A 23,110-nucleotide genomic window follows, 5' to 3' on the forward strand; every position below is an offset into this window, starting at 1 on the left:
CAGTGTTAGAAGGTAAGTGGTGGGGTTGGCAGAACTCAAGCTTTTGTTAGTGAGCAGGTTATTGTTGAGGAAGTGCTGCTTGATGGAATTGTTGATGACATCTTTCACCACTTTGCTGATGATTGGAAGTACACTGATAGGATGACAACTGGCCAGATTGGTCCAGTTTTTTGTGGACAGGACATACCTGGGCAATTTTCCACATGGTTGGGGAGATCCCAGTATTGTCCCTGTACTGGTACAGCTTGGCTCGTGAGGCAGCTAATTCTGGAAGACAGGCTTTCAGTACTATTGCTAGAATGCTGGCAATGGCCAAGAACCTTTGAAGAATCCAGTGTCTTTAGCTATCCCTTGCTACTAAATGGAGAATCAAGTCAGCTAGCAAATATGACTTGAGACTGCTGAGAAGGATAGTCCATTTGACAATTCTGGATGATGATAGGTGCAAATCTGTTGCACTGGACTCTGACATAATTGAAGATGGGGATATTTGTGGAGATGCCTCCTCCAGTGAGATAATTGTTCATGCCAAATACCCAATGGATAAAGCAGAATGACAGAGTTTAGATTTGATTTGTTGGTTTTGTATCATTTAGCCCAGTCTAGTGAATTCTACATTCACTGTTTGGCATGCAAGTTTTCCCATGTTGCAGCTTCACGTTGTTGGATCACACATCTAATTTTTTTTAGGTATTGCCCGGAGCTGTTGTTGACATGCTCTCCTGCACTCTTCATTGAATCCCTAACTTGATTGTAACAATACAGTGGGGATATGCCAAGCCAGGAAGTTACAGATAGAGACTGAACACAATTTGAGTAGATTGTTTAAAATCTGTCATAATTATCACAGTGGGTTACACCACACAACATGATGGAGGATATCTTTAATGTAAAGATAGAAGCTTGTCTCCAAAAGGACTGTCTGGTGTTCATTCCTATCAATACTGTCATAAATAGATACATCTGCAATTATAAACTGGTGTAAACGAGGTTAAGAAAACATTTTTTCCTCTTATTGGTTCTTTCTCTACCAGTTGTCAATCCAGCCTAATCGGTACATACTTTAGGACTTGGCCAGCCCAGTGAGTTGTGATGTTATCATATTCCTTTGATGATGAATTTTAAGTCTCTCACCCAGAATATATTCTGTGCCCTTGCCAGTGTCTTCCAATTGCTGTTGAACATAGAGCAGTGCTGTTGATTAGTGAAGGGAAGCAGCAGAAGGGCTGTGTTAATCAACAGGATGAATATCCAAGCCCATGTTTGACCTGGTGCCATGAGACACCATGGGCTTCAGTTTCAAGGTTGAGAACGCCTGACTGTACATCAATACACTGTTGCCTCCAATGGCTACGTCCGACTGGTGGGACACGATATACCCGGAGAAGGTGATGATGGTGTCTGGGACATAGCCAGACTCATGGAATCATGCCTTACAATGTACTTAACTTGCTTGTGAGTCAATTCTCCTAATGTTAGCATAAGACCCCAAAACTAAGTCAGGGGGACTTTGCAGTGTTAATAGGGCTGCATTTTTCTTTTTCATTTGCAGTGCCTACATTGAAATCTGTCTGACTTCAATCATTTTCTTTGACTTCGTAGTGATTTTAATACAACTTGAGTGGCTTGCTGGGGCATTTCGAAGGCCAGTTAAGATTTAAGCACATTGCTGTGGGTCTGGAACAACATGTAAGCCAGAACAGGTAAAGATAACAGATTTCCCTTGCTAAAGGACAGTGGTAATTCAGAGAGGTTTTAATGATAGTATTGATACTGGCTTCATGGTCACTATTAGACATGCTTTTTAATGCCTGATATAGAATTGAAGTCAAATTTCACCATCTACATGGTGAGATTATAGGGCACTACACTGTTCTATGGATTACTGATCCAGTGACATTATCACCCTTTTTGTGGGGAGGTTTAGGGTTAGTGTTAGAGTTGGATGACATCAGTAAACATGTAAAACCCAATCCTACATTTACATGTGATATTATTAAGGAGAAGAGCATTGTTAAAGAAGTGAAAGGGGTTAATGAGGTATCCTTCAGTTGGTTCTCACACTGACGCTAAGTGGAAAAGTTAAGCCTCAATTACTTGGGTGCATCAATGACAGAAATGAACTCCATAGAGTGCCTACTTTTGCTATGTCAGTTAACATTATCAGATATATCTTCCTTGAGGCTTTTCCCTGCTACAACTATAAAGCCAAAAAAAGGACATCCATTTCAGTGAAAAAGCATCTAGCCAATTTACATTCAAAATCTGCCCTGAAAACTCCACTTACATTTTGACAGGTTTGATAATTGTCTCAGTAGCTGAGACAATATCCTTAAAAAAATCAAGACCACTTTAAATAAAACAAAAACATGCCTTAAAAAATAGATCTGCTGTATTTCTGAGTGCTATTGACTCTTAAGATCTACATCTTCTTTGTTTTTGACGTAATGTGTTTGCCTGGTAACATTATAACAGGGTCAAACAAATTTTACTGTGTGTGCATCAAGAATTGCGCTAACATGCACATCAAGTCGAAAATGAATAAACTGTTAAAGTTGAAATTAGTGGCAGTAACTTGTGCACAGTGCTAAAACCAATTTTGAAAAATTCATCACAGAATTACACTGCGTGGAAACGGACCCTTTGGTCTAACTCGCCCTTGCTGACTAGGTTTTCCAAATTAAACTAGTCCTGTTGTCTGCATCTGGCCCAAACCCCTGTAAACCCTTTCCATTCATGTACCTGTCCAAATGTCTTTTAAATGTTGTAACTGTACCTGTACTACCACTTCCTCTGGCAATTTATTCTATATACTCACTATCCTGTGTGAATAAGTTGCACAAGCTTCACTTCCTACTTTTACAAAGTAAGTATGACTGACACAGATTTATGGATCTATAATTATTTTTCCTGCACACCTCCAATAGTTATCACATATTAAAAAAAGCACTTGTGTAAATAATTAGGGTACTACTCCCTGTGATGTGCATCTCATGAAGGGATCATACAGAGAGGACTTAGTGCTAACCAACTATATGGAACCAAAAATCTATAATTTAAAAAAAAATGAACAATGTAATAATCAGCAGGTTTGGCAGCATTTTGGAGAGAGAAATTGAGTTAATGTTTTGAGTTGAATATGACTCTCCTTCGAGTCTAATGACTCTTTTTCAAAAGAATAGTCATACTTGATTTGAACTTTTTCTGTCCAACAGATGGTGAGATTTCTTTTCTTAAGAAAAATATGTATGCTTGACTCATGGAACTACAAGCAGAACCAGTAAATGACACTTTTGTTCCATCGATTCTCACTGAAACCAAAGATTCCTTCCTTGTGTCGGAATTTTATCCCAGAGACAGTGGAGAAAACATCATTGGGTACTCACCATGATGTGTTCAAGCAGAGAATCTATTGCCAGTATGTTATCAAAATAGGTTCTGAAAAAAAATGAAGAAAGATCTCAAATAGGGTTATCTACAGCAGATTGCTTTTAAATTCTCTATGGTAACATTTATTCTTTTAATGAGAAGGATCTGTGCTGCATGGAATAACCTAGGTGTTACTAGCACTACAAACTCACACGTCATTTGTTTAAAAAGTATTTTTGCCACTTTGGATACACCTAACTCTATTTGAAATAATCTAAATTATCTCATGGGAAAGCTTAAATATTGGCCAAAGTGTCAAGTGGTTCCACCCAGTTAGAGTGAGATACCCATGATCGACCATACCTGATTCCTTTGAATTTTCCAAATCAACTGTCTGGTTTCAACAGCAGATCTAACTACATGATCATAATGACACCCCCATAGACTGTCAAATAAGATTCATATGACCATATGGAATGTACTACATATTTAAGATGCAAAGCACACCACCTTTTAAAAATATTTTTAAAAACTTATCTGTGGAATATGGATATCGCTGGGGGCTGGCCAGCACTTAACCCTTGTTGCACTTGAGAAGGTAGTGGTGAGCTGCCTTTTTGATCTGCTACAACCCATGAGCTATAGGTAGACCCACAATGCTATTAGGGTGGAATACCAGCATTTTGATGCAACAGAACTGAATGAATGGTGGCATATTTCTAAGTCAATATGGTGAGTGGCTTCGGGTGGAAGTTGCAAGTGGTGCCGTTCCAATATATCTGTTGCCCTTGTCCTTCTAGACAGATATTTGGTGAATTTCTGCAGAGCATCTTGTAGATAATCAATGGCAGTAAAGTGTACTGTCAATGAAGGAGGAAGTCGACATTTGTGGATGCAGATGTAGCTGCTTTGTCCTGGATGGAGTTCAACTTCTCAAGCGTTGAAGCTGCATTAATTCAGGCAGGTGGGGAATGTTCCATCACACTCCTGACTTGTGCTTTGTAGATGGTGGATAGGCTTCAAAGAGTCAGGAGGAAAGTTGAATGCTGCAGTATTCTGAGGTTCTGACCTGCCCTGGTAGCCACTGTAATTATATGGCAAATTCAATCAGTTTCTAATCAATGGTAACCTCTGGGGTAGTGGAGAATTCAGCAATGGTAAACACCATTGAATCCCAAGGGCAGTAGCTAAATTCTTTCTTTTTAGAGATGGTCATTGCCCGGCATTTGTGTGGTGTGAATATTACTTGCTATATTGCATACCAAGCCTGGATATTGTCCAGAGCTTGTTGCATTCGAACATGGGTTGCTTAAGTATCTGGGGTGTGGCAAATGTACCGAACACTACACAGTTATTAGCAAACATCCCCATCTCAACTTATAACCTTATGATGCAGGGATGGTCATTGACGAAACAATTGAAGGTGTTTGAAGGACACTACCTTAAGGAACCTCTGCAGAGGAGTACTGGAGCGAAGATAACTGACCTTCGAAAACAATAACAACGCACCAGGTATGTGTCCAACCAGCAGAGTTTTCCCCGATTCCCACTGACTTCAGATTTACTAGGTCACCCATTGCCACATGCAGAAAAATACGGACTTAATGCCAATGGCAGTCACTCATACTTCACCTTTGCAATTCTAGTCTTTTGTCTATGTTTGAACCAAATCTGTAATGAGGTCAGGAGCTGTGTGGCCCTGGCAGAGCCCAAACTGACTGTCACTGAGCAGGTTATTGCTGAGCAGATGCTGCTTGATAGCACTGTTGATGACATCTTCCATCACTTTACTGATGACCGAGAGTAGACTAATGGGGCGGTAATTGGCCAGGTTGGGTATGTCCTGTGTTTTGTGGACAAGATATACTGGGCAATTTTTGACATTGTCAGGTAGATGCCAGTATTGTAACTGTACTGGAAGAGCTTGGTTAGGGGAGCAGAACGTTCTGGAGCATAGTCTTTAGTACTTCTCTAATTGTTTCTTAATATCATGTGAGTGAATTGAATTGTCTGAAGACTTGAATCTGTGATGTTGGCACCTCTGAAAGCAGCAAGATCACAAACTTTTATAATGAGGTTTGCTGTTTACAATATAGCAAATACATTTTTAAAATCTTGTTTACATAATCTGATAAATTGAGTAGTTGAAATCCAAAAGGAGGAACTCAGTCTTCATGAATTCATCAAATCAGAAGATTAAACTGGCCCACCTTTTTAGTTTTAACCATAGTTACAAAGAACATATGATATATATAGCAGAAAAGAGAAATTCCAGTGAACCATCAACATGTAGAGGGCTACTCCTGTTTTTGTTTGTGTTTCTGTTGCTTACTCAGTAGATGAATCTTTTTGTATTGTTGGTAATTCATTTGATGAAGTACAATTCCTAATCTCCAACATCTGTATTTATTTTGAATACTGTCATTAATTTATAAAACTAGTGAGAATGAGAGTTTGTATTACTAGAGGGGTGGCTTAGCAGTTAACACTGCTGTCTCACTGTACCAGAGACCCAAGTTCAATTCTATATGAAGTTTGCACATTCTCCCCATGCCTGCGTGGGTTTCCTTTGGAGCTTCAGTTTCCTCCCACAGTCCAAAGATGTGCAGGTTAAGTGAATTGGCCATGCTAAATTGCCCATAGTGTTCAGGGATGTGCAGGCTAGGTGGATTAGCTATGGGAAGTGCAGGGATAGGGCATGAGTCTAGTTGGGATGTTCTTTAGTGGGTTGGTGTGGACTCGATGAGCAAATGGCCTGCTTCCACGTTGTATTTCTATTTCTATGAACGATCGTTTACTCGGCACCTCTGGCTGAAGATTGTTGTAAATGCTTGAGCCTTATCCTTTGCACTGATGTGTTGAGTTTTCCCACTGTTCAGGATGGGGATATTTGTGCAGCCTCTTCCTCTAATAAGTTGTTGAAGAATTGCACAGCACCATTCAGGACTGGATGAGGCAGGACGACAGAGCTTAGATTTGATTCATTGGTTGTGGATCGCCTAGCTCTATTAGTTGCTGCTTATGCTGTTTGGCATGCAAGTAGACCAATCCGGTAGCTTCACCAAGTTGACATCTCATTTTTGGGTATGCCTGGTCCTGCTTCTGACATGCCCTGCTGAATTCTTAATTGAGCCATGGTTGATACCCTTAGCTTGATAGTGGGGGATATGCCAGGTCATGAGGTTGCAGATTGTAGTGAGCATATAATTCTGTTGCTGTTGATGGCCCTCAGTGCCTCATGCATGGATGCTCAGTCGTGAGTAGTTTGAAATCTGCACAATTTAGTATGGTGATAATGCCACACAGGATCAGGTAAGGTAACAACATTGTGAAGGTGGTATGTTGTCTCCATAAGCACTGTGCTGTACTGACCAATGCTACCATGGACAGATGCATCTATGGCAGGCAGATTGGCAAGGATAAGATCAAATATGTTTCTCCCTCTTGTGAGCTCCCTCACCACCTGCCATAGATACAGTCTAACAGATATGTTCTTTTGGAAGTGATCAGTTCAAATCAATAGTACTGCAGCTGAGCCACTTTTGGTTCAGAACATTGAAATTCCCCAACTACAGTAATTTCTGCACTCTTGCCACTTTCAGTGCTTCCTCTAAGTGGTATTCAACATGGAAGAGTACTGATTCAGCAGCCAAGGGAGGACAGTATGTGGTAACCACTTTCAGTGCTCCTTGTCATGGGATCAGTGATGGTGTTGCTATTTGAAACATTGTCATATTCCGGGAATTATACGTTACACACAATGTCAGACTGTTGCTTGACTAGTCTATGAGCCAACATCACCCAACTTTGGCACTAGCCTCCAGATGTTAGCAACAACAACTTTGATGGGGGCGACAGGGCGGTTTTTGCCATTGTCATTAGGTTGATGCCACGTGATTCATCTGGTTTCTTTCTATTTTGAAATTTTGTGGTGATTGTTACAAGTGAAGGATTGCTAGGCCATTTCAAAGGGCAATCATGCATGAACCATAAGGAGCTATCATCCAAATTCAGTGGCTAATAAGGAAGGCAAATGGAATGTTGACCTTCATTTTAAACAGAATGGAGTGTAATGAAATGGGAAATCTTGCTAAAAGTATACAAGGGACTAATAAGATCACAGCTGGAATACTGAGTGGGTTTGGTTCCCTTATCTAAGGCATTTCTTTCAACCAAGTAAGTACAGCAGTTTTCTTCCCTAAAGGACTTCAGTGAACCAGGTGGAGTTTTCCGATAATTGGCAATGGTTTCATGGTTATCATTAGACTCTTCATTCTAGATTTTTATTAATTTCAAATTTCATCATCTGCAATAGTGTGATTTGAACCTGGGTTTCTGGATCAATATCCTAGCAATAATATGAGTCGGCCATTATGTCCAAAACTCCCTTTGTCTAGTGCTGTTCATGACTGGATATTACGGTATCACTTAGTCCTGCCAATGCACACAATCAGTCCTGTTTTGTAGCTTCACCGGGTTGACACCTCATTTTAGGAATGCCTTGTGCTCCTCCGGGCATCTCAATCTGCATTCTTCACTCAATAGGTTTGATCTCTGGCCTAACAGTAGTGGTAGAGTGGGGTTGCAGATTATGTTGGAGTATAGTTCTGCTGCTGCTTATACCTTACAATGCCTCAGTCTTGAGCTGCTAGATCTATTCAAAATCAATCCCATTTAGCACAGTGGTAGTGCCAAAACACACAGTGGAAAATCAGGGCTTTAGCTTTGGTCCCTCCTACCAAGACTATCATGGGCAGAATCATCTGGCAGGTATATTGGTGAGGATGAGTCAAGTGTGTTTTGTTCTCTTATTGGTTCCTCACCATTTGCTGCAGACCCAATCTAGTAGTTATACCTTGTAGGACTTGGCCAGTGCTGTCAGTAGTGGCACTGTCAAGCAACTCTTGGTGATGGATATTGAAGTCCCCACCTAATGTCCATTCTGTGCCCTTGCCATCCTCTGTGTTTCCTTGTAGTGGTTTTCAACATGGAGGAATACTGATTCCTCAGGAGGGGGCACAGTATGTAGTTGCCAGCAGGGGGCTTTCTTCTCCATGTTTGACCTCACCGGACCCAGAATCATACTGAAGACTTCAGGATATACACTCCCAACAGCATACCCTCAGTGCCATCACTTCTGCTACGTCTGTCCTGCCAGTAATCTGGGCATAGGTGGGAATGGTGATGCTGTTGAATGGGACATGGTCAGCAAGACCCAATTCTGAGAGCATGACAGTGTCAGGCTGATGCTGACCACTCTGTAAAGCAGCGCTCTCACTTAGCACTATCCCCTAGACATTAGCAAGGAGGTTGCAGGTTGGACAGGGTTGCATTTTTTAGTATTATTTCCAATGCCTAAGTTGGTAACAAGTGGTTTATATGAGTTTTTTTGATGCTGTTTTGTCATCAGATACTTGAACTTACAGAGGTTTATAAAATCATGAAGGGCATGACTAGGATAAATAGGCAAGGTCTTTTCCCTGGGGTGGAGGAGTCCAAAACTAGAGGGGATAGGTTTAAGGTGAGAGGGGAAAGATATAAAAGGGACCCAAGGGGGAACTTTTTCATGAGAGCATGGTGTGTGTATGAGCTTCCAGAGGAAGTGATGGAGGCTGGTATGATTACAATATTTAAAAGGTATCTGGATAGGGATATGAATAAGAAGGGTTTACAGGGATTTGAGCTAAATGCTGGCAAATGGAACTAGATTTATATAGGATATCTGGTCAGCATGGATAGAGTTGGACCGAAGTGTCTGTTTCTATGTTGTATATCTCTATAACTCTATGATAAAATTAAGTGACTTGCATGACTTTCAGAAGGTAGTTGAGAATCATCCACATTGTTTGTGGGTTTGCAGTCATGTATAGGCCAGACTAGGTAAGAACAGCAAGTTTCTTTTCCAAAAGAACATGTGTGAAGCAGATGGGTTTTTATGACAGTTAACAATGGTTTGCTGTTCCTTGGCCTCAGTCTCCCAGTGTTGCTTGCCTCCTGTTCTCACCTTTAGGCTCCAGATCTACTCCTCTCATTGCTGCTAGGTCTTCACTTTCCTCCTCAAATTGAGATTACTGGCTTCATCTATTGCCAGACGTTTATCAGTACAAGGAGTCCTATAAACGTAGCTATACAGACTGACCTCTGTCACTAAATGGAGCACTGTCAATCTGACAGAACAGTGAATTATTAGATTTTCCTTTTATATTTTCAAATTTACGATGAATTATTTAATTAACTGATGTAGAAATTTAATGTACATTTAAAGTACAGGTGGTACTGCATTTGAACTTAGAGGGTACAAATAATGTTCTTTTTACTCTAAGGAAGGCTCTACAGAATCAATGCTTTGCAAAGTCACAATTTTCAGCAATACAACCCTATGTGAGGACAATAGCACAATCTTTTAGTCTGCCATTTCCAGAGGGATGGATTGCCTAGAATGTTTGAATGCTGCTATGGAGAAGTAGAACAACTTTTTATAATATTTAAATGAAACCCCAAAATGTAGTTGGGAACTTGTAAGTAATCTGGCCATCCTAGGAAAAGAATCGCAAACCAAAGTTAGTGAAATACCAAGTGACACCTTGCGCACATAGGACCATTGTCATTGAGACACAGAAAGCGAAAGTGAGAGAGATAGAGAGAGAGAAAGCGAGAAAGAGCAAGCGAGCGTGAGTGCAAAAGCAGCTACTGCTATGTGAAGGACTGTTGTGCGTTAAAACCAAGCAGGATGAACATATGAATGAGGAACAAGACTAGGCCACTCAGTCCTTCAAGCCAGCTCCGCCATTCAATAAAATCATGGTTGGTCTAATGCATGAGGAATTCAGTTTTATATTCAATAGGAAAGGAATAGAACCAACCAATCTTTTAGAAATTTAAGGATCAAAGTGTCAATGAGGTGAGATATTTGGATAAAGTCAGATCTGAAAAACACATGCTGAGTGAAATGACTTTTGAACGACAGTTGAAATTTTTACCGAACACAGTGGAGAGAAGTGACCCTACTAGAGTACCAGGGAATACCATTGGACTTGTACTTGCAATGCTAGAAGTATAGTACAAAGTGAAAAGAATTCTATGAGGTTTCTTGAATGTGTGAATTAGTTCAATATCTCGTTATTGCTTGGATGCAATAGCTACTTGTGAATTAATGTTCGAGCTATGTTCATTCTAGTTTGTTCCAGTAAAAATCTTGAAATATGAAAACTTATCCTCCAGATTTTTGTTGGTCTTTTGGGAAATTCATTTCTTTTTAAAAGTCTCCATACAATTGTAATAATAAAAATAATGGTAAGCATTGACTAGTAATATTCAACTTCCATCATCTGATTTTAATATCTGAGTTCTTCATGGACTAAAGCGATTTAGAAAGAAACAATTATTGACTTAAATTAATTGCTGTGATCATCTGACTATAGATTGAGGCAAGTCCTGGGAACCCATGTAGAATAAATCAATTATACTGAAATGATAATTTCATCCAAAGAGAATGAAACCAGATAACTAGGCTGACTTGAAGAAATACGCATATCTTGTTTTATTCACATTTGCACATTAAGTTCACATATAGGTAGAAGAAAAGTTGTCTGCCAAATATTCAGATTGGAAAGACAATGGAGCTTGACAAAAGAGTACACAAACAAACCATAGTTTGGTAGCTTGTTTAGCTCAGCAGGCCTAAAGCAATGCAGTTTCATAACAACAGATTTTGGAAGGCTTGCTCCTTTTTTCTGTTTCTCTAAAGCTCTAAAGTCAAGGCCCAGTAAAGATACAAGTTGGAAAACAACCATTCATTGAGAATTCAAGAATTCTATGACTTCACAACTCCTGGGGAAGCAGTACAACAACTAAATTGTCATGGAATCAGATTTCACTCTTATACCTCAAATTCTCTAAGAACCTTTAAGCTGTCTAGCATTAGTCTGTCTATCCATACCGCTCTCACCTTTATAAATGCATTATCCATGTTTGGGTATGTTTGTTGTCATGTTTTATTACTTTTGTTGAGGTTAATAGGTACTAAAATTCCTCTATTTCATTTACAAATATCTTATAATTGGCTCCTTTATTTTGATTCATTTAAGTATATTTTAATAAAAGTTCATGCTGAAAAAAAATTAAAAGAATTTGAAGCAATTGACCAAGTCAGGGTTAAAGAGGAAAGCAGTTTTCCCTCCTCATTTAGTCATAACACAATATATTACTCTGCATAAATGACCACACCAAACAATGTATTTATCAAATCAAAAATATGAATCACTTACTTGGATACATCAAGCAGAAAATCATTCATTTCACTCTGTCTGGCAAGACCTTTGGAAATCTGAAAGATGAAGTTTCAAATCAGGGCAATATTTGAAAAAGACCTTTGCCCCCAAGGAGGTCAATTAGCCATCTGTTAGTGTATTTCTGCACATGTGCAAGTGAATGTATAACCTAACGAATGAGGGGTTTTTGATGAGTAAAAGGGGGAAACCTTCTTACTAACTGGTGAGCTGATAGCCAGAGGACATAAGTTTAAAATAATTTGCAAAAGAACAAGATGGTAGATAAATTATGATCAGGAATGTACCACTTAATCTGGTGGAGGCAGCAAATTCAATAGTAACTTTCAAAAGGGAATTCGATATAAACGTTAACTGGAACAAAATTGCAAATTTGTAGGAAACAGCATTTAAATAAGGCTATTGGACAAACTTTTTTTTATAGGAACTAGCAGCAGCATGATGGGTAAATAGTTTCCTCCTGTGTTGCATAATTTTATAGTGAGGAACGATGAAGCAGACTGCTTTGTGCTGGATTGGCACCAAGCTTCTTGGAGTTATGTTCTACTCAGACATTTGAAATGTACTTGATCACCCATCTGATTCTTGCCTTGTAGGTGGTTTACAAGCTTTAAAGCTACTTTCCAAGAAAGTACCCAGTCTCTTGTGTACTTGTGCTTTGATAATCATAGTAGAGCAAGGGATATGCTGGACGATGGGGTTTTGGACTCTGGCTCTATGATTCTGCTGTTGTTGATGGTTTACAATACCTCAACAATATCTTATTTTATGCTGCTTGATTTGGCAGATATTCGAAGCAGGGATGATATGAAAGGATATAGGAATGGTGAGTGCTTGATGGGCTATCAGGATACAACAGGTTCTGTGTCCCAGTATACAGAGGTATGCTTTGTAGCCTGCCAGCCTCACTACCTGCCATCCTGTCTCGGTTACTTCTGGAGGTGGTGGGCTCAATTCCGACCGACAACAGAATGAAAATAAGGCAGATGTTGGCCTTTTTAAAGGAGATTAGCTCACCGAGTCAAAAACTTTACTGAATTATATTTCCTGTCATCTTCACGAAAATCCAGACCTTATTCTGTTATTCGTCCCTTGAGCTCTCAATATTTTTTCTGGAACCTTCTGTACACTTCTCATTACTCCTTTGTTTCTCCATAATTATTTTCTTCCCTCATTTTCACTCTTTAATCTTTATACAGTTCGCTTTTCACAACTCAGACATTGCAACCACAACTTCTTCTTTAGTAATCTCTTACATCTGGGCTTGGAAGCTGCTACAGAAAGTGGGAAGTGGCTGAGGATACCACTGGCCAAACAGTGTAGAGTATCAGAGGATTTGAAAAAAATGTCAGCACATCCATTTGACATGAGACCTGAGACAAACTGAGAAAGTGCTGGAAACTTACCTCAACTTGATGTATTGCCACTGAAGCCCACGCTAAGTTTGCAGTGGCAATCTGTAATAAAGAACACAAATAAGATTTTTACACATGGTTCATCTGAATTAGGAGAACCTTCCTATCATCATCTTTAATTATTGTCCTCCTTCCTCTAAAAGTACTGACTTCTGTTTTGTATGTTTCAATTAGCACATGAATTTTTAATTTCCTCAACAAGTGGACAATTATGTGTTTTCCACATGTTGACCTTGACCATGAATGATGGCAGACTCTTTGACTGGAGTGAATATTACCAAGCCTGAGCTGGTTTTAATCAATGTCTACACTTACTGTTGATCAGAAGCAGAAATTCCATTTGAATTATTCCTGTTCTTGCCCACGGGCACACTGACCAATTATAATGTATTTGCAACCGCTTTTGCTTATATCAGATTAAACAGCATTTGCTTGTTATTGTTCTGGTACATGTGACTCATTAATATACTCAATCAATAATTGGTGGAACTCCCACTCCATGTCATTTGAACTTTTATTTCACAACTCAGAGACATTGCAATAAGTTTTAAAACTATCAGGGTTTCACAAGCAGAGTAGTCAGTTGCTAATGTCTTTTTGAATCATGCTGATTTTCTGGATTTTTCTTTTCTCTTACCATACCGAATGGTGCAAGAGGGACACAAAACATATTTGTCTCCTTGGTTATTTTTCCCAAGAGCAGGTCTTTTATCTCGTTGGTTATTTTTCCCCAGAACCTATCAACAGAGGCTGTAGCTTGAGGGACATCACTTTGCATTAAACATAGCTCATCAGGAAGATTATGCTGCTCTTACAGCCTGCTATTGGCTTATTTGAAGGATTTGCAGTTTGCTAATCAACCTGTTTGGCCACATTACGAATTCACCTTCTGAGGCTATCAAATGCTGGAGTGGGAATTGAACCCAGAGACTCTAGCTCAGAGGATTGGATGCTACTCACTTCTACACAAGACCTCTCCATTTTCTGGGTTAGCCAAGCTAAAATACATTATGACTGCTGAATATCATAGAGATATTAAATAAAAATTGCATTTTTGTTTAAAGTCTCCGGTGTTAATGAGACTTCTGCTTGACTGCAAGAGTAGAAACCCACCTGCTGTTGGTCACTGTCAAAAGGATTTCTGCCACGTTGTCGGTACAGTTCCAAAACACCTAACAAGTCATTGCTGGCCGTAACGATTGGTAAGCAAAGGACAGACTGAATCGGAGATTTTGAGTCCAATGATATCCCCCTAGGAAATCGACTATCCTAAAAGAAAAAGAGAACGTGGGTGTGCATCAGATATGACTAGATGTCATTGCATAATTCCTTCCTGAGAATGTCACCACTGTTTGTTTGCTAATCTGTTAAACAAGTGGATTTGTCTTGCTTTAATCATATACAGAGCAGCATGTGGAGCATGCTGTGATTCATGAATTTTCCCTGTACATAACATTTTTAATAAAAGTTCAAGCTTCAAGTAGTTAACTCATCACTTAAGCTTTGAGTTTCAATTGGTAATAGCTAAAATATTACAGACATTTTGAAATTATTCTGGTACAATGGCATTTTCTTGACAATAGTTACAAACTCCTCCAATGTAATAAATATTGCATAGGAGTATTACAAGATTAGAAGTATAAGAACGTTAATTCTCAATTTTTAAATATTTTTGCATACAAAACAACTTTTCTCTCATTGTGGAGTCCTATATTGTAAATTTGTTGTGCACTGTACAAGGAACATTGCTAACATCAAGACACAACATGTTACAGGTTGGCTTAAGAACACAAAACAGACGCGGTCAATGCTACTAATGGATGGATCTAGACAATTCTAATTCCTGGGCCAGGGTTGAACCTATTGTACTTCATAGTTAAGGGCTTAATATTATCATGTCAGATGACAAAATGAATCATGCGTGTTTAACTGCCAATGATCTTATATGGCCTCTGTTAAGTCATTAGATTAAACTTAATACAGAAATGAGAGGTGAAAAGTTCTGAGTGGAATAAGAGAATGCATATATTAATGCTAACATTTTAAAAGTTTGTAGTCTTTAAAGTGAGAGCAAGTAAATACAATTGTTTCAGGAAAAGAATATGAAATCCTAAGTTTAATTATTAGAAGAAAAAAACTTGCATTTAGATAATACCTATCACAGTCTAAAGATGCCTTAAAGTATTTTGAAGGCAGAATCCGATTGCAGCATCGCTTGTTATACTTGCCAGTTGGACAGCAGTGAGATAGTCGCATTGATTCTTCCAGAAATGAGGCAATGAACCATAAGCCAATCAAGTAGTGGCAAAGCTAGCGGCGAGTTCTCACTGGAAATGGGATCCCGGGTTGGAGGTCCCACTTTCTGAGAATGGCCGGCTAATGAGAAATTATGGCTCAGCAGCATAATTAGGAATGCTGTGGCTTTTGTTGGAGTTACACATTCAAAGACTAGGCGAGGGGAGTATGTAGTGGGATCTGGGTGTCCTTGTACACCAGTCACTGAAGGTAAGCATGCAGGTGCAGCAGGGAGTAAAGAAGGCAAATGGTATGTTGGCTCTCATTGTGAGAAGTTGAATACAGGTGTATTGTTGCAGCTTTACAGAGACCACACCTTGAATATCGTATGCAGTTTTGATCTCCTTTTCTGAGGAATGATGCTCTTGCTCTTGAGGGTGTGCAGCAAAGGTTGACCAGGCTGATTCTGGGATGGTGGGGCTGAGGTATGAGGAGAGATTGACTAGGTTAGGATTATTTTCACTGGAGTTAGATGGATGGGGGGAATCTCAGAAACGTATAAAATTCTAACAGGACTAGACAGGGCAGATGCAGGGAGGATGTTCCCAGTGGTGGGTGTGTCCAGAACCAGGGGTCACAGTCTGAGGATTCAGGGTGGACCATTTAGGATGGAAATGAAGAGGCATTTCTTCACCCAAAGAGTGGTGAACCTGTGGAATTCATTACCGCAGGATTAAGTTGATGCCAAAACATTAAATGTATTCAAGAGGCGACTAGATATACCACTTGGGGCAAATGGGATCAAAGATTATGGGAAAAAGCAAAATTAGGCTATTGGGTTGGATGATCAGCCATGATTGGGATGAATGGTAGAGATGGCTCGAAAGGCCAAAAGGCCTCCTTCTGCTCCGATCTTCTATGTTTCTATGACAGATAACTATTATATCAAGGAGAGGTTTTGTGGGCCAAGGGGAAAGAGGTATAGGAAGGTGGGCAGCAAGGGCTCTCAGCTTTTGCCCCTCACCCCTTTCTGATTATCAAGTCCCTCAAATTGGGCACTGACTGTCTTAGATTGAGCCACTATCACTCCTTCCCAGGTGGTGAGCTGGCCATACAGTTTTATTTATTGCACACATTTTGCATTCCAACAGTCATGCCTGCAACTAGATTAATATAAGTGGCAGTGGGATAAGGCCTCTACGTAGTCATTAATTGGCAACTTAAAGCCCACAGTTGTAGAAAGGTAGAAAATCTGATCCTGGTTCTTAATTCTGGTGCAAGCAGAAAAGTGACAGGATTGAGATCCTCCCTAATTTTACCTTTCCCACCTCCAAGCACACTATGAAAGAGGAAATAAGATTTCACCCACAGTTGCTGAAATATTTTCAAGTACAATTACTATGAGAAAAAAAAGGAACTGATTACAAAAGTAAAGGTGCAATGCAAAATCTATTTGGATCTTATGAGGTGCCAGGCCTAAGATCCAATTGACCAATTAAATAGCTGGAACTCTGCAGTTCCATAAGCACAAGGTGGAAGTAGTGACTATTTCTGGAACCACAGTAGATCTCTCATAGAGATTATTATTGGAGCTGGATAGCAAAGTAAATTTGGGGTGATTTTACCAGGGTCAGGTTGGCAGGTCCTGAGGAAGAGTGTTGGGGCATCAGAGGTCAAGAGGGTAGGGTAAAGAAGCAAGTGTGATTTTTATGGAGTGAGTACCTTCCATGGGCCTAGGGGATTTGCAAAGGTGGACCACCACTTTGCCAAACATCAGTTCATGCAGCTAAAACTGCTGGACAACTTGCTTGATATTGGCCTCATCTTGTCACGGTTAAAATAGTGATGGAGCAGGATGATGCTCTCAAACGACCATTAATTACACACTTAATGGCCTCAATAAGCCCAAAGTGGTTAGATGCATCAACACTTACACTGCTAAATTTGATATTAATTGACAGTGGACAGGTAAGTAAAGGGAAGGCCACACTCTACATTTTATGAGATCACCCTGATAATTCACCTTCAAGCCCCCAGTAGCGAGCACAAAATCCAACCTAATATAAATCATTGGTTAAAATCAACAAAAATAAAGGAGAGCAAAGCTCATGTAGAGGTGCAGAAGCAACTGCCAAGGATGATACTAATGTTAAAACATGTTGTCTGTGAGAAGAACTTGAGAAAGTGAGGCACTTTTAGTCAGAACAGGGAAAATAAAGAAATCTGATACAGGCACCCAAAACTGAGAAGACATTATTTAAGACCATAACTAAACGAATACAGGGAGAGAGTGGAATATCGTTTTCATAACAGCTGGAAAAGACACTAAATTCCTGATTGAGTACAGTTGAGTTCATACTTTTTAATAAATGACAGGGCGCAAGAAACCTTTAGAAATAGGTTCTGGAGGGCAAGGAAATGGGGTTTGTCAGACTTTGACAGTCTACCATAGAACCTGATAATGTGTGAAAAGGGTCCTTTCTGAATTATAAAATTCAGTGCAGGGATATACATGCTTCAATGTTCTTTTGGCTTCTCATTATATCTGATGCTACAGAAATACCAAAATTGGTTCAATTGTGATCAGAATAGAAACACATAATCGACTTAATTGTAATGAATGAGGATGAAATGTTATGTATGTATAAAAAAACTAAGGACAGAATTTTTTGGTTGGTAAACTTTCCCAATCTATTACCCGATGAATTGACAAGAGAGTCCACAACCTTTCCAATCAGTGTTCCTGCAGCAACTTGAAAGAATTAAATGGCTGGAAACAGGACTTTTGTGAAATTGAGGGCAGATATTTCACCTCAGAGGCATCAGTTTGTACTCCTGGATGCACCAAGACTGATACTACAACTAGTAACTAAACTCTAAATCCTCGGGTTCAGAGCCAGGTAAGTATGGTGGGCTCATAAGGAGAGGGGAGTGGTGATGAAACCAGAGGGACCTGGATAAGTTGACCAGCTTTTAAAGGAGAACTTATGGAGGCAAAGGTACTTGTGCTGTCAGGCCCTGAAAGGGTTCATCCCACGTGCAAAGGGGAACCATTGAAGGAAGCTATCCCCCACCCCCTACCTTTAGAACCGACACAAAAATAGTCTGAGCTCTAAAGCTTCCTCATTACCTTGATCATATAAGGGCCTCACAATTGGGCTGAGGGTAGGTAGATTGCCCAAGACTTCATCTGTCCTATGATTATGATAGGGGTCAGCACAAGCCAGCCCACCAGTGGTGGGGTGGGTGGGTAATCATAAGATTGTTAATCAAATTTGCATTGATTGAAACAGTAGTTGCAATTTATTTCTCATTTTAATAGTAATATGCTCATTTGCAACTATGGTAAGTTTCATTGTATTTTATTTTTATTTCGGAATGTATATTTTTAAACTTTAATGGCCACTCTATTCACCCCAATCTCAGGCAAATCACAGATGGACAACACCAAGTTTATCCTAAAAAAAAACGAATACATTGTCATTTTAGACTTCATTTTTGCACCTAACAATATCTGGTTTAATAAGGCACTGTTGGTAAACTGGGAACTTCCTTTACTTGGATTTTATGGAGAAATAATGAATGAGAAGAAAAAAAAACAATTTAATCCTAAATTTCAACATCCTTTCCACTTCCAATCTATGAATAGTGATCCTTTCTAGTTAACAGCTTCTTGAATAGGATCTTTTCAAACAAGTAATATCAATTTCCAAGTTCAAGTCCCAGGTAAGGAAGTCCTGTCACTTTTTCAACAAATCCAATGCTGGCACAGATAACAATGGCAGCATAAATTACAGAAGAGTGACATGTATACTCAGTAGGGCCATTTGAACATATAATGGAGATCAAACGTATCCCATTTTGCTGTTTGAAAGACTTTAACATTAAAAAAAAAGTCCTGTGCAAACCCATGTTGGAATGCCTTGATTGATGGGCCATCCGTATAGTTGAAAAGAATAACATCTAGATGTAGAGTTCTTTTATGATTCATTCTTTGGATATGGGCATTGCTGGCTAGGCTGCCATTTATTGCTGATTTGTAATTGTCCGGACCGCAGTTAAGAGTCAGAGCCAACCAATTGCTTTGTATCTGGAATCAGATATATGCTAGACCAGGTAAGAATGGTAGATTGTCCTACCTAAAAGACATTATATCAGATTGGTTTTACCGACAATCAACAATGTTCATCGTTAGCTAGTATTTCTGGTTAAATTTTTAACGGATTCAAATTTTATCACCTCCATGGTGAGATCCAAAACCAAGCCTCCAGAATGTTGACCTGGATTACTAGTAAAGTGACTTTTCCATTATGCCACCTTCTCTCCAAATAGTTTCAATTGAGTTGTTTCGCTGACATTTTCCTAAAAGTTCTTATTGTGACATTATGAAAACTCAACTGAATTTTCAAAAACAATTAATATCTCAGCAGGGAGTTCCCACTTTGGTTGACAGCTTAATGTGTTATTAAAGGATTAGTTGTCTTTCTGGGGACTGAACAGAAATTGATTTGTTTTTATGGGCAATGGTGTGACCGGGTTTCTTGAATGGGAGATTTCCCACTGTCAGGTGTGTAGAAGCAGGAGCTACATCATATTGTCAGAAATGTGTTTCTTCTCCTTACATTGCTCCTAAGGTCTGAGTGAATGACTATGGAGGTTGTATGGCGGGTAACAGAATGGATGACGGGGTAGGAGGGGTGGGTGCTAGAAGGACTGATAGCATGTAAAATAATTGGTGCAAAGTCAAACTCCTGGAAACACCAGTGAACTTTTTAATTAGATTGCCTCAGCATTCACCCAGCACGTGGCCACCTAAGATCTGCTTACAGGGTTGGTGGACATGACTTGATCATGTCCTTACTTACCATGGATTAGAAATTGGATCTAACAGGTTTGCTTTAAGTGGAGTTAGATCTTTCAAGTCAAACTTTCCCAACTTCAGTCACTCCCTCTACAGCAACCTCTTGTGCTCGAGAGACAGGCAGATTTTTGCCAGCAAAGGACACTAGAAAATGGTTATTTATAGATTATTTGTTGAATACTACCATGGGAAAAGTGAAGAAAAATACAAAACAACCATCATTGCATCATCTGTGATGAACTGATTCAACAGACTTGGGATCAAATTGGGACTTATGTGGTCAGAATGGACCAGTTCTTTGTATCACTACATTTACCAGTGTACATTGGGAAGCCTACAGAAACAGTAAGTGTAACAAACCTTGTTCACTTGAGATTAATGAACATATTGACACATTTAAAAAGAGAATAATAGGATGAGCCAATGTCTTACACGAGAAATACATAGAAAATTTACATGGCAACTGAAATAACTCCAGAGAGGCTAGTATCCTGTCAACATGTCATCCTTTATTTACACATGGAGAGTCCACACTTATCCAGCTCTCTCAGAGCCAGCTGTCAGAGCTAACAGAACCTCTGACATTCCTGTTTATATCAGTCAGCCAGGGCTTCCTGACTACATCAGATTAACAGCCCCAATCAGCGAACTCCTATTTTAGGCCCATTTAGGCTCATTATAACACTACAGTAATCATTATCTTCAACTCTGAAACAAGTAAACCTAAGAGTTTGTTGAAAATGGCTCTCATAATGTGTAAGAAAGCACAATTTTCATTTTTTTGGACTATAATCTGAAATGGAAGTTGGACTGTTACATTTATAAAAATGCAGAGAGTTTTACAAATTGAAAATTAAGTGCTACATTTAGCTGTCTGAGCATGACAAGGTTGACTTTTGAAGCAGTGAGGGAAAGAATTTGATTCTGAGGGCACATATTTTCTGAGTTAAGGAAATTTGCCCTGATAATAGCCCCTCTCCCTGGTGAGTTGGAGTGTCTGAAAAAGCTGCAAGTGCCAGAGTAGCAGAGATAAAAACAAACTGCCAGAGGCTGCAAACTGAAAGCATCCACTCCTCCCTTCTCTCTCAATATGGAGAATAAGACAGAAAAACCAAGAAAGCTTAAAGGAATTTCACAAGACCTAGATCCTTGTCTTATTTTACTTCTTACCTCAGCAAGGTCTTGTACTAACAGTGTTTTCCTGAACTTAGCTACATATGATGCCACTGTAATGCCAAATCCAGCAGGTTCAACAGCAATAGGCTTCTGTTGTTGTTGGTCTTTCATTCCAGCTGATGTAAACAGGCACAATGACTGTAGAAAAAAAATCAGGCCAAGTCAATTATAAATGTTAATCAATGTTAAGCATGTTTAGTAATTGTGGGCAGCACGGTAGCACAGTGGTTAGCACTGCTGCCTCACAGCGCCAGAGACCAGGTTCAATTCCCGCCTCGGGCAACTGTCTGTGTGAACTTTGCACGTTCTCCCCGTGTCTGCGTGGGTTTCCTCCGGGTGCTCCGGTTTCCTCCAACAGTCACAAAGATGTGCAGGTTAGGTGAATCGGCCATGCTAAATTGCCCGTAGTGTTAGGTGAAGGGGTAAGTGTAGGGGAATAGATCTGGGTGGGTTGCTCCTTGGAAGGTCAGTGTGGACTTGTTGGGCTGAAGGGCCTGTTTCCACACTGTAAGTAATCTAATCAAACAACAATGCACTAATAGTGTGCTGAAATCAGCAAATTTATTTTTCTCTTCTCAGAGCTGGCATTCCATTGAGGAATGTGGGCTTAGTTTCTACCAAAAAGGTGAAAGGAATATGTCACGGCAATTCTGGATGTCAAGACTTTGTAAAATAATTTTACATTCTACGATGGTATAATGATTCAATATCACTATGAATTAAGTCACAATAAAAAGCAGTGATTTTACTGCTCACTAAATGGAGCTGCACCACAAGACCCTAAAGATTATGTTTTACACTATCTGTAAAAACATTATAGATGTTTTTCATGTATGATCATGCTAAAACTGTCATCTTTTAAATAAAACATCAAACTAAAGCGCGATCTGCCTGCTTGGGGTGTATATGAATGTCTCTCTGATACTATTTCAAAGAAAGCAGGATAGTGTTACGACACGGGGTAAACCCTTTGAAAAAAGATCTTGGAAATGACTGTCAGACTACTCAGGTCTCCTGGCATCATGGTAGCTCACAAACCCACCAACACACTAAAACAGCAGCTAATGAATTTGAAAGACCCTCCACAGACAATAACCGAAACTAATGTCATTTACAAGATGCCTCGCAAGATCTGTAACAAACACTACATTGGACAAACAGGTAGAAAACTAGCCACCAGGATACATGAACGTCAAGTAGCCACAAGTAGCCGAAGGGCCTGTTTCCACACTGTAAGTAATCTAATCTAATCTAATCTAATTTACAATTCCTTTCTCTTAAACCCAATTAAGATTTACAAAAAAAGTCAACTTTAAAAACCAGTAAGCTATCGAATCCTCTCTTTGTATCTTTCTCTGCAGATTTTCCTGTCATCTTTTCGATGCTCTGCTGTGCAAAGTCTTCTAGCCAGGTACCTTCCAGAGAGTTGTTCTGCTGGCAGTCTGTACTTGTTGGTGGCTTGGCAGCTCTCCCCCTAACTGTTCAAAATGTCCAGTTTTATATCCCAAAACATCAGATCATTTCGTTGGTTTTATTATCAAAATACTAAATTCAATTGGATTCTGGTATCTTGGGGCATAATTTAAATTGACTGGCCAAATTTGAATTTGTTTGTCTGTTCCATAGCAACACAGCTGTAGTACTGGTTTCAACCAAGTGTCAACCAAGGCAGTCCTTGTTAGCTTTTCAACTCTCAAAAGGTACAATACCTCAATACCTTCATAACAATAGTTATTGTGGTCAATATATATGTATCTATAATCAGT

At 39.5% G+C, this 23,110-nt stretch overlaps 1 protein-coding gene across 7 annotated transcripts in view; it reads right to left on the reverse strand.

The window, feature by feature from the left end:
* The window catches only part of pde10a (phosphodiesterase 10A), a 481,692-nt gene that overhangs the window by 97,645 nt on the left and 360,937 nt on the right, over positions 1 to 23,110 (reverse strand). For all 7 annotated transcript variants that reach the window (XM_043696099.1, XM_043696101.1, XM_043696100.1 and 4 more), the window contains 5 exons: positions 21,339 to 21,482; positions 14,186 to 14,341; positions 13,064 to 13,114; positions 11,637 to 11,695; positions 3,387 to 3,438 (listed from right to left, as the gene is read on the reverse strand). In XM_043696099.1, the coding sequence (XP_043552034.1) occupies positions 3,387 to 3,438; positions 11,637 to 11,695; positions 13,064 to 13,114; positions 14,186 to 14,341; positions 21,339 to 21,482 (462 nt within the window). The remainder of the gene's footprint in view (positions 1 to 3,386; positions 3,439 to 11,636; positions 11,696 to 13,063; positions 13,115 to 14,185; positions 14,342 to 21,338; positions 21,483 to 23,110) is intronic.

Source organism: Chiloscyllium plagiosum, chromosome 9 (assembly GCF_004010195.1).
Source record: "Chiloscyllium plagiosum isolate BGI_BamShark_2017 chromosome 9, ASM401019v2, whole genome shotgun sequence".
Taxonomy (NCBI): Eukaryota; Metazoa; Chordata; class Chondrichthyes; order Orectolobiformes; family Hemiscylliidae; genus Chiloscyllium; species Chiloscyllium plagiosum.